Source organism: Bubalus bubalis, chromosome 3 (assembly GCF_019923935.1).
Source record: "Bubalus bubalis isolate 160015118507 breed Murrah chromosome 3, NDDB_SH_1, whole genome shotgun sequence".
Taxonomy (NCBI): domain Eukaryota; kingdom Metazoa; phylum Chordata; class Mammalia; order Artiodactyla; family Bovidae; genus Bubalus; species Bubalus bubalis.
In genome coordinates this window covers 280,963-292,109 of record NC_059159.1, presented here as the reverse complement: position 1 = coordinate 292,109, position 11,147 = coordinate 280,963, and the positions used below count along the sequence as shown (strand labels likewise).

At 56.8% G+C, this 11,147-nt stretch overlaps 1 protein-coding gene across 1 annotated transcript; it reads left to right on the top strand.

The window, feature by feature from the left end:
• Window positions 1-2,397: 2,397 nt before the first annotated feature.
• On the top strand, window positions 2,398-9,869 carry CACNG1 (calcium voltage-gated channel auxiliary subunit gamma 1). The gene is made up of 4 exons (XM_006046264.3): window positions 2,398-2,797; window positions 8,047-8,121; window positions 8,863-9,000; window positions 9,249-9,869. The coding sequence occupies exons 1-4, from the start codon at window positions 2,566-2,568 to the stop codon at window positions 9,473-9,475; spliced, it is 672 nt and encodes a 223-aa protein (XP_006046326.1). The 5' UTR covers window positions 2,398-2,565; the 3' UTR covers window positions 9,476-9,869.
• The last annotated feature ends 1,278 nt before the right edge of the window (window positions 9,870-11,147 follow it).

Here is an 11,147-nt window from a genome sequence, read left to right as displayed (position 1 = left end):
TCCAACTCTGCGACCCCATGTTCTATACAGTCCATGGAATTCTCCAGGCCAGAATATTGCAGTGGGAAACCTTTCCCTTCTCCAGGGGATCTTCCCAACCCAGGAATTGAGCCCAGGTCTCCTGCATTGCAGGTGGATTCTTTACCAGCTGAGCCACCAGGGAAGCCCAAGAATATCCCTTCTCCAGCTGATCTTCCCGACCCAGGAATCGAACTGGGTCTCCTGCATTGCAGGCGGATTCTTTACCAACTGAGCTATCAGGGAAGCCAGAGAACTTAAAAGGTAGAGGACAAATATAGGTTTCCTCCTCTAAAGCCACAGTGACCTTGAGAGCTCCTCCCAGCTCCAACCGTTGGTTAGGAGTTTGGGCCCTGAAACCTGACTTCCCCATGTGCTGTGTGACCGTAGATGAGTTACCTCATGTCTCTGAGCCTGTGGTCCTTTATCTGCAATGGTACACAGAGGCTTAGCACAGTGCCTGGTAGACAGCAAGCGCTCACTGAGGCTCAGCTATTACTATGATCAGCATCATGATTAACTGTCTGAACTGCACGGTTAGACCCCCAAATGGTTCTCCTCACGCAGAGACTCTTTTTGTAAGCCATATCAGCCTGAGGCCAGGATTTCAGAAGTCAAACCCCTACCCGGCTCAGGGGTCTTCTCCTGACCATGCATCAGCCCCTTGACTACACCCCAAAAGAGGCTACTGGTGACTTGAGAAAGGAGATGCAGACCCGGGAGGGTGTAGGGGTGCCAGCCTGGAGTACCAGCCTGTGGCCAGGGGGTGGGGTGGGTGGACATGATGGGGGGAGTCAGGACCCTCGCTTGGTGGTCCCAAATCCCAAGTGTCCTCTGCTGAATCCATACACCCAGTAGCCACTTAATCAGATCAGATCAGATCAGATCAGTCGCTCAGTCGTGTCCGACCCTTTGCGACCCCATGAATTGCAGCACGCCAGGCCTCCCTGTCTATCACCAACTCCCGGAGTTCACTGAGACTCACGTCCATCGAGTCAGTGATGCCATCCAGCCATCTCATCCTCTGTCGTCCCCTTCTCCTCCTGCCCCCAATCCCTCCCAGCATCAGAGTCTTTTCCAATGAGTCAACTCTTCGCATGAGGTGGCCAAAGTACTGGAGTTTCAGCTTTAGCATCATTCCTTCCAAAGAAATCCCAGGGCTGATCTCCTTCAGAATGGACTGGTTGGATCTCCTTGTAGTCCAAGGGACTCTCAAGAGTCTTCTCCAACACCACAGTTCAAAAGCATCAATTCTTCGGCACTCAGCCTTCTTCACAGTCCAACTCTCACATCCATACATGACCACAGGAAAAACCATAGCCTTGACTGGATGAACCTTTGTTCGCAAAGCAATGTCTCTGCTTAATAGTCACCTGTAAATCAATCTACTTTTGTTCTTCTTCACTGAAGTATAGTTACTTTGTAAAGGACAATATAACCTGAAAATCCTTATTACCTGCCATTGAAGTGAAGTCGCTCAATCATGTCCGACTCTTTGCGACCCCATGGACTGTAGCCTAGCAGGCTCCTCTGTCCATGGGATTTTCCAGGCAATAGTACTGGAGTGGATTGCCATTTCCTTCTCCAGGGGATCTTCCCCACCCAGGGCTCAAACCCGGGTCTCCCGCATTGTAGACAGATGCTTTACCGTCTGAGCCACCAGGGAAGTCGTTAATAGAAGGTAAACCTAAAACTGAAAGCCTGGCGTGCTACAGTCCATGGGGTTGCAAAGAGCTGGACACGACCTGGCGACGAACAGCAAAGCTGGAACGACAGTGTCAGCAGCGCTCCAGTCAGGTCCAGCGGGCTTTGCGCCCCTGCGCGAGCTTTGATTTGCAAGTGTCGGAAATGTGTGAAAGACTTACTAGCCCCCCAAGAGCTTTTCTTCTGGACCCAGGTGGAGGGAAGGAAAGAGAACTGACAAGGAAATAGTGCAGGAGCGACCTGGGGTGGCTTGTGGGGGTTCAGGTCTAGAGCGTGCTCCCCTGGGCCGTGGGCGCCAGAGGCCCCGGGTGGGGCCCCCCAGGCCCCAGAACAGAGTCCCATTCACCTGGTTCCAGGCGAGGACAGAGGCCTGTGTCCCTGGGTCTGCACCCTCCCCCAGCTCACTCCTCTTTCAGCCCCAGCAGGAAGAGGCTGGCACGCGTAGCGCCAGGCCTGTGCCCCTCGCCCTCCCGGCTCAGGCCCCCTGAGCCGGGCTCTGAGGGTGGCGAGTCTGCAGCCCGTCTGAGCCTTCTCTCCTGCCCCACCCTGGTGTGCTCCTGGCCCCCGGGAGGGGAGCCAGCCCTGAAACCCAAGGAGCAGCCGTCCTCGGTGAGGCTCCGGGGTGTGCATTAATAGAAGCTTCCTCAGGCCTCTGACACGCCTGGGCAGCTGCTGAGCCCGTCCAGTGGCCTCGCCCACGGCCAGCCCACCCTGGCTCAGCCCGGCACACTAAACTTAGCTTCCACCCCCCGCTGGAGCCACTGCCGCCGCCCCAGCCCGGCTGCCCCCGGCCTGGAAGGACACGGCCGACGGACCCCAGGCGCCCACTGCCCCGGGACCACCATGTCCCCGACCAAAACCCTGAAGGTCCGAGTGGCCCTCCTCTGCATCCTGGTGGGCATCGTGCTGGCCCTGGTGGCCGTGGTGACGGACCACTGGGCCGTGCTGAGCCCCCACGTGGAGCACCACAACGCGACCTGCGAGGCGGCCCACTTCGGCCTCTGGCGGATCTGCACGAAGCGGATCTTCGTGGGCGACAAGGAGAGGAGCTGCGGCCCCATCACCCTGCCCGGGGGTAACGTACCCGCCCCGCCCGCCCCGTGGGAGGACGGGGCTCCAGAGACCGGAGCGAGCCTGGGCGGGGGCGGTGGGCCGGCCGAGGCGGTGCTGGCGGGGCGGGGCCGGGCGGCGGAGTGCGGGCGCTCGTCTGCAGCTAGTCCGTGCGCTGGGGCTCGGGGCTGGTCGGGGGCAGGATGGGCGGACAGACCGCGGCTCAGCAAAGAGAACGCGGGTCTGCAGACAGCCTGGACGCCCGGCCCCCACCAAACGCAGGCCTCAGGTGGAAGGGCCGCCACGGGGGAGTTCATTCCAGGCTGGCGTGCGGACACACTCCGCTAAAGGGTAACCGGGCCCGCTGCAAAAGGGGAATGCAGGACTCCTCCTCCTGAAGGCGGCAGGAGGAAACCCGGCGCGGCCCTCCTGGGTGCCGGCCCTGAGTGCCCACACAGGTGACTCGTCTGTGAGGCGGGACCGGCTTTGTGCAAGGACTGTGTGTCCCGCGCCTCCTGAACGGGGTCCCCTTCAGACTCAGAAAACGCTCCCTCTCCTGTGATTTAAATGCCTGCCTCACTCTCCTCGTGGTGCGCGAACCACACTTGAAGGCGCTCTTTGTGGAGAACACCTGGTGTGAGGGTGGCCGGCCTCTCCGCAGGTGTGGAGCCTCCACGTTCTCAGCGGGCGGAGGCCTGCTGCGGAAAGAGCCTGGGGCCGCGTCAGAGTCGGGGCTCCGTGCGGGCCCTGCCCACCACCCCCAGAGGACTGGGCGCTGACAAGCCCATCGCAGACTCCACGCCTTCCTTTAACACACCCGCTCAGGCCCAGCAACCCAAAGTCCCCTCCAGCCCTCCTTCCAATGGGGGGCAGGCAACCAGGCTGAGTGCAGGGTCCCGCCTGGTTTTCAGAATTAGTTTGTTATCAGACTGGGTGTTCCTTGAACCCTGCTCTTCAAGGAAGGCACTGCTAAGTCCCCGAAGACCCTGCGGTCTCTGTGGGGGGCGAAGGAGCCCAAACCCCACCCCTCCGCCTCTCACCTTCCTCACCCACCCCCCCCCACCCCCCGATCCCAGGAAAGCCCTGCCCTGCTCACTCCCACTGGACACCTGGAAGACACAGCGAGTCCCAAGCCTGAGGGCTCTCAGAGGCACGGACATGTGCTCGAGGGTATCATGTAGCCCACATGCCCACGCCCCGCGGCCACTGCCGAGCACACCCATAAACAGATGCACCATCCCGCCAGCCCTCCTGGGCAGGGCAGATTCTCCAGGGACCGTGCATGGGAACGCACTGTTATGGTCCACCTGTTCTTGGCCTTTTAAAGCCTGGTGAATTTACAGAGCAGATGAGCAGGGTGGTGAGGGGAGTCTATACAAGGAGAGGCGAAGTGGGAAGTGACCAGACCGGCCAAAGGGGATGCGCTGGCTCGGCCTGGCCATGAGCCTGAGTCGAGTCAACCTCTAGGCCGCCTTCTCCTGGTCCAGAGTGAATCGCACCTTCCGAGCCTGTGAGCACTGGATGAGCTGTCCAAGTGCACTCCTGCCTTCTCCCCTATCCTTTCTCTGCAAGGGGATGTCGTTTCCCTTCCCCACCCATCCTGCCTGTGCTCTACTGGATCAGCGTTTCTTGGAGGAATAGAGTTCATATGCCTTCTCTCATTAGTTAACAACATCTACAAATACAAGTATAGCACTGTCTGCCAAACGTATATATTACATATGTTACCTTTGGATGACATCAGAAAAAACAACAGTAAGAACCTCCAAAAATTCTTTTCTCCATAAAAACAATGAGAACATTGGCTAACACGGTCAGAATAAACTTTTTCAGAACTCTAGAAGTTAACCAGTCTTGCAGCAATAAGTAAGTGCTTATTCAAAAAAGAGGAGTGAATCCCAGTAGGAACAATGAGGTGTGTGGTGTCTTAAGCTGCTATTCCAGTTCTTTGCTCCCTGACTCTGTCACAGCCTCAAAAACCAACAGCCTGCCATCGGAGTGAAGCCAGCTGCCTGGAAGTCAGCAGAAGGGCAGACCAGGGCCCTTCAAGGCCTCACTCCCAGACTGCTGTCATTACCTGATCTGTCTGGCGCTCCCTAGAAGTTCGCATTTGCAAGGCTGTCTTTATCTGACCTGACTCTGAGCTCATCCAGTGGAAACAGTCTTTTACCCAGGAGGCATTTGTCAAAAACAATTAGAGGCAGTTGTTTAATATCGTAACTGCCTAAGGGAGCAGATAACAGAGCAAACAATAGGCTAACCAGAAAACTGGAGAATAAGATACGTGGCTTTGAAAAGCCCCAACATATTCCTGGGAATTTAGGAGGCCACGTGGGTCCACAGTGCAACAAGGGTGCACGGGAAAGATCTGAGAAGGCCATAAGCTCTCACCTCTGGCTTATGCAGAGCTGTGTGATGAAAGACAGAGAGAAGGAGGGAGACAGCACGAGGGAGGGAGAAAGAGAGACAGAGAAGGAAAGGGAGAGAACGAGCCCGGGGCAGAGGAGGTGGGGAAGAGAAAGGGAGAAAAAGGCTAAGGCAGCAACGCAGGCCACTTTGCTGAGTGCTTGGCTGTCTGCTGGCATGGAGCTCCTCAGCAAAAACTGGGAGAGGCATGGCTTTCAAGCATTCTAGGAAATGCCTGTGAGCTGACCACCAAACTACCTGAGCAGAGATTTCAGTGGCCATACATGAACACAGACTTCACATATTTAATTCAGAAATGAAATTTAACAAGCAGCCACAGAAACAAACCCTGAGGAAGAGTGGACATCTAATTTCCACAGTTACATTGTTTAAAAATGTCAAGTTTTTAATTTTAAATTTAAAAAGATTACAAGACACGAAGGGGCTGTGGTCTCTGATGGGCATCCACAGGGCCCTGCAGTGGTCCTTCTCCTGGTTCAGCACAGGGGACACCAGTCATCCTCAAGTACTGACTCAGGAGAGGGGACGGGTGGGAGGGCCCATCCACTCGCCCGAAGACCTGCCACGGAGGAAGGCAACTGGGACCTCCAGACGCCCAGGGGGGGTGCCTGTACTTGTCCCCGCACAACCTGCAGACTGGCTTCCCCAGAGGCTGGTGCTGGTCTGGGGGTGCTGACACCCCAACCGCCACCTGAGCAAGAGGACCTTTGGCAACATGGACGTGCCTGCCTTGGCCGGGTCCTCTATGGGCCTTATGTCCAGGCCACTCGTGCCGAAGGCTTCTAACTCAGGGTCTGCAAATTGTCAGGGAGGCAGCCAATCGTGAAAACACACTTGAATTCAGTCAATTCCCTTCAGAGGGTTTTCAAAAGCAACCAAAGTTGGCCCTTAAAGAATGAGACAGAAATTATTCCTCTGTCCAGAGGGAGCCTCTGGGGGACCCGGCACCTCGCAGGAGCCATTAGAGCAGGTCTGCTGCAGCTGATACCCTAACACACACATGAGCGCTCCCTTATGCTGGACAACAGCACCCTGACATCACCAGCGGCAGCCGCACACCCCAGGTAACTCAGCTCAAAAGGAGAGTGATTTAAATATAGAAGCTCAAAGAAAAGGCTGTGTACTTCATGGAATATTTGCTGCTGCTAAACCAGGCTCCATCTCCCGGGGCCATTCTCTTCCTTCACTGCGGAGCAGCAGTAACCCTGACATTGGGGGGTCGGGGGCCAGAGATTTCAGTGGGAGATGATCATCTCAGGCAGATGGAAGCCTGGACCCCAGTGAAAGCTATGACTGGCAGCAGGCTTTTTTCCAAAAGAAAGGGGGCACCAAACACCTGGTGAACATTAAGCTGTGGCCTGAAGATAAAAACCAAATGCAGGCGCAAAGCAGACGCGTCTGAACCGGAGCACAGAGCTTCCCACTGGGGCTCCAGGAGATGCAGGAGAAACGATCCCATGCAGTGCCTCACACAAATAAAAAGCAACATGGTTTAGTTTTTTAAGAAACAAAATAGTACAAAATAACCCATTCATCTACTTCCTAAATCAGCAGTAAAGAACATTAAACTATGCAATAAGCAATAGTCCTTTAATTTTACAGTATATCTAGTTGTAAGAGAGATTTAAAGAGAAAAATGGAGGAGAAATTATATTGAAAATCAGTATGAATTTCTTTGTTCTGTGTTCTTCCTCCACTGCTGCTGCTGCTCAGTCAAGTCAGTCGTGTCCGACTCTGTGCGACCCCATGACAGCAGCCCACTAAGCTCTGCCATCTCTGGGATGCTCCAGGCAAGAACACTGGAGTGGGTTGCCATTTCCTTCTCCAATGCATGAAAGTGAAAAGTGAAAGTGAAGTTGCTCAGTCGTGCCCGACTCTTAGCGACCCCATGGACTGCAGCCTTCCAGGCTCCTCTGTCCATGGGATTTTCCAGGCAAGAGTACTGGAGTAGGTTGCCATTGCCTTCTCCGGAGTTCCTCCTCTGCCCACTACCAAATCCAGATTTTGGGCCCTGTGGCCAACACACGTTTTCCATGGCTTTCCCGGAGCTAATCAAGTGGGCCAAGCAGCTCACCTAGGAGGTCTCAGCTGCGCTGCCTCTATGCTCACAGGCGTGGAGGGCCTAATGCGTGAGATGATGGTCACACGCGGCCCTTCATCCAAGTCCACACAATGGCCCACGCAGCAAAGCCCTTCGGGCGACATTTTAAGGGGGTTGGAGCCAGGTTTCTAAACCTGGCTGAACATCAGAATCTCCTGGAAAGTTCTTGAAAAAGACCTTGCCTGGATGCTGATTGGAAACCAGCCCTGGGTTGTATGTGATCCTGGGTCTGGCAACCCCAGCGGCTCTGGCATCTGAGGGCTGGTAGTTTTGTGCACTGCAGGGTGTTCAGCATATCCCAGGCCACCACCCACCAGGTGCCAGTAGCCGTCTGCCCAGCTGGGACACAGAAATGTCTCCAGACACTGCCAAGTGTCCCCTGGGGACAGAATCAGCCCCAGCTGAGGACCACTGTCTGGCCCTGATTGACCATGTGTCCCACAGTCCCGAACAGACTTGAACTCTAGGCTTCAGTTACCCCATCTGCCAAAAGGGCTCAGTACCCCAGTGCTCTGCACCTGGACTGAGTCAGCCTCAGCTCTCTGAAGATCCTCAGGCTCTTATGCAGCCCCTTTCCCACCAAACTTTTGGTCTAAGGGTGGAAGAAAGATGCTTGTTTCGGCCCAGAGTCAGGGTTTAGAGAGCAGAGAGCAAGCCAGAAGCCCTGGTGGGACTGGTCCGCCCCCTCCTTGCCAGCTCCCGCCCCAGCTGCAGCCCTTTCTCTCAACTGTCTCCCTCCTTTGCAGAGAAAAACTGTTCCTACTTCAGGCATTTTAACCCAGGCGAGAGCTCGGAGATCTTCGAAGTCACTACTCAGAAAGGTGAGCCTGGGTGGAGGGTAGGGATGGGAGGAAAAGTGGATTCTGCCACTCCCTGCTGAGCTGGAAAATCCCTGGCATGAAAGCCCCAGCCTCCTGCTTGATGACAAGCAGCCCCTCCTGAAGTTTGTCAGAGGTAGCCGGGCCAACCTCTGTGCCCAGAAACGGCAGCTCCCACCTCCAGGTGTCTCAGGTCTCTGCATCAGGGCTCCCATGCACACACACGCATGCCCAGGTACACGCACGTACACCCAGACACACATGCACACACATGCACACCCAGGCTCACACTGGCATACGCACACAGATCCTCTCCGGCACCGAGCTCTGTAACAAGCCACACTCTGTCATCCTTCCAGAGGCTGCTTGTCAGTCCCAGGACAGGCCACCCTGAGCCTGGGTGTCACCTTCAGCCCTGACTCTGGGAGGGAGGTTTCTGCTCCAGGCAGGTCTTAAGCCACAAATCTCCCACCACCTTCTGAGGCCTGTGCCCCTGGAAGGAAGACCTTCATTTTGGTGCCTGGACGACCTGGAGAAGGAATTAGGTCGTGTGGACATCCTGGCCCCATCCCTTACTCATGTGCCACTCGGAAGAAATGGTTTCATCTCTGGCCCTCAGTGTTCTCACCTGGGAAACGGGGACGACAGAAGGCGGAGCATCACTAACCTGGGGGCAGGCACAGCAGGTGAGGGGACGCCGAGCCCCTCCTGAGGCCCCGGCGTCCCCACACTCTTGTGCCGCAGAGTACAGCATCTCAGCCGCCGCCATCGCCATCTTCAGCCTGGGCTTCATCATCGTGGGCACCCTCTGCGCGCTCCTGTCCTTCCGGAAGAAGCGGGACTACCTGCTGAGGCCGGCATCCATGTTCTACATCTTCGCTGGTAGGATGGGCCTCCCGTGGGTGCGGGGCCCAGGGATGCTCCCGTCCCTCTCCCCAGCCCGCCGGGGTGGGGGCTGGGTTTGGACAAGGCCCGGCTCCAGGCCCCTGCTCCCCATGCCCCCGTGACCCCGCCCCACCCCCCACTACCCCACCTGACTCCCGCACTCACCTTCCCCCCTGGTTCCCCCGCACCCCCCGCCCTGGGTCTGCCCCTCAAGGCCCGCAGCCTGAGCCCGGCTGTGCCCTCAGGCCTCTGCCTCTCGGTGTCAGCGGAGGTCATGCGGCAGTCTGTGCAGCGCATGGTCGACAGCGAGCACACGGCCTGGATCGCGCACTCCCTCGCCTGGTCCTTCATCTGCGCCTGCGTCGCCGCAGCTCTGCTCCTGGTCGGCGGCCTCGCGCTGCTGCTCCTCGCGCTGCCGCGGATGCCCCGCGACCCCTGGGAGTCCTGCATGGACGCCGAGCCCGAGCACTAGTCCTGGGCCCGGGCGCGGGGCCTGCGTCGGGAGGCTGAGCCTGGGACTGGCCGGAGGTGGCGGCGTGACTTCGCGTCCCCACTGCGTGCACACGGCGCGGCGCTTCTCCGGGGCTGGCCAGCGGACACGCGGCGCGGCCCGCCTGGCCAGTGGACTCGGCCCAGCCGGCCGGGAGGGGCAGGGCGGCCGGTGCTGGGGTCCTAGGGGGTCCTCGACCGGCCTCCCCGAGGTTCCTCCGCGGCTCGCCCGCCGCCCCGGGTGCTCAGCTGTGCGAGCCGTCAGCGCCTCTCTGCTTCCTGGTCACCCGACATCCCCTCCTTGGCTTCTGGCAGACCCGACAAGCACTTTTTAACTGGTCTGATGGCGATTTGAAATAAAAACTCTTTGAAACATGCCTTTCCTTGGCCTTGCATAGAGATCGCTTGGGTTTCTGACCACACAGCCCAAGGGCCCCCTTGACCCAGAGGAGAAATGAAGGCATAGGCCCCGGGGATGGTGAGGACTTCTGTGGGGACACGGGGACAGAGGGTCTGTTTACTGGCGAAACTTAGAGGCTCTGAAATCCAATTTCTAACTCTGGGCCCTGGGTTGTCTTCAGGAGAAACCAGAGGCCATCTGAATTGGCAAGAGCGTGAAAAACAAGGAGCGTTATTTCCAGAGCTCCCAGTGCCAGAGGCATCCCAGTGCTGACACAGGGCTCCAGCTGCCCGGCCACGAGGGTCTGGTTTCAGACGCTGGATTTTTGTGGCAGAGAACATTAGGTAGCCGGGCTTAGCAGCTAGACATGAAGGGCCACCTGGAGTGTCATAATTTACACTCTTCTGCCTTTGAATCCCCTGCATTCAGCCAGCCCTTGGGGATGGAAAGCCAGACTAGTGAGCAGAAAGGACCCCGTGCCCCTTACCTTGATCTGTTCCAGAGGCCGTGGCCAGCCCCTTTTGCAGGGACGGGTCAGCAAACTACTAGCTGAGGGTCAATCTGGGGCCTGTCTCTTGCTAAGAATGGTTTTTATAGTTTTAAATGGTTAAGAAACATCAAAGAGGAAAAAAATTTCATGATGTGAAAATTGCATGAAATTCAGATTTCAGTGTCCATAAATAAAGTTTTATCAGAACTGCCAGAGATAAACAAAGCCACAGGTATAGTGGTCAGAACAGATTTTAATCAGTAACACACTATTGCAGCAGGAACAGAATTCAACTGTATGCCCAGAGGTGATCAGAAGTTTTCTAGGGTGGGCAATGGCAAGCCACTCCAGTACTCTTGCCTAGAAAATCCCATGGATGGAGGAGCCTGGTGGGCTACAGTCCATGGGGTCCACACGAGTCGGTCACGACTGAGCAACTTCACTTTCACTTTTCACTTTCACGCAATGGAGAAGGAAATGGCAACCCACTCCAGTGTTCTTGCCTGGAGAATCCCAGGGACGGCAGAGCCTGGTGGGCTGCTGCCTATGGGGTCGCACAGAGTCGGACACGACTGAAGCGACTTAGCAGCAGCAGCAGCAGGCTCTGTAGAGTTAGAGAAGCAAAGGGCTGTCCAGGGGTGGAAGAGGGTGGGCCTGGGAACCCATCTGGGGGTTGTCTAACAGGAGGTGATCCAGTTAGGTGCCGACCCTCACACAGAGGCTGGGAGACCAGGGCCTGTGGCAGGTTTTGGCTGGACAAACAGC

What these genes read in the sequence shown, in the direction of transcription:
- CACNG1 (XM_006046264.3), top strand. Translation starts at nt 2,566, where the DNA reads ATGTCCCCGACCAAAACCCTGAAGGTCCGAGTGGCCCTCCTCTGCATC. An exon ending in CGAAGTCACTACTCAGAAAG is followed by an intron (nt 8,122 to 8,862) that starts GTGAGCCTGGGT and finishes CTTGTGCCGCAG; the next exon opens with AGTACAGCATCTCAGCCGCC. An exon ending in CATGTTCTACATCTTCGCTG is followed by an intron (nt 9,001 to 9,248) that starts GTAGGATGGGCC and finishes CTGTGCCCTCAG; the next exon opens with GCCTCTGCCTCTCGGTGTCA.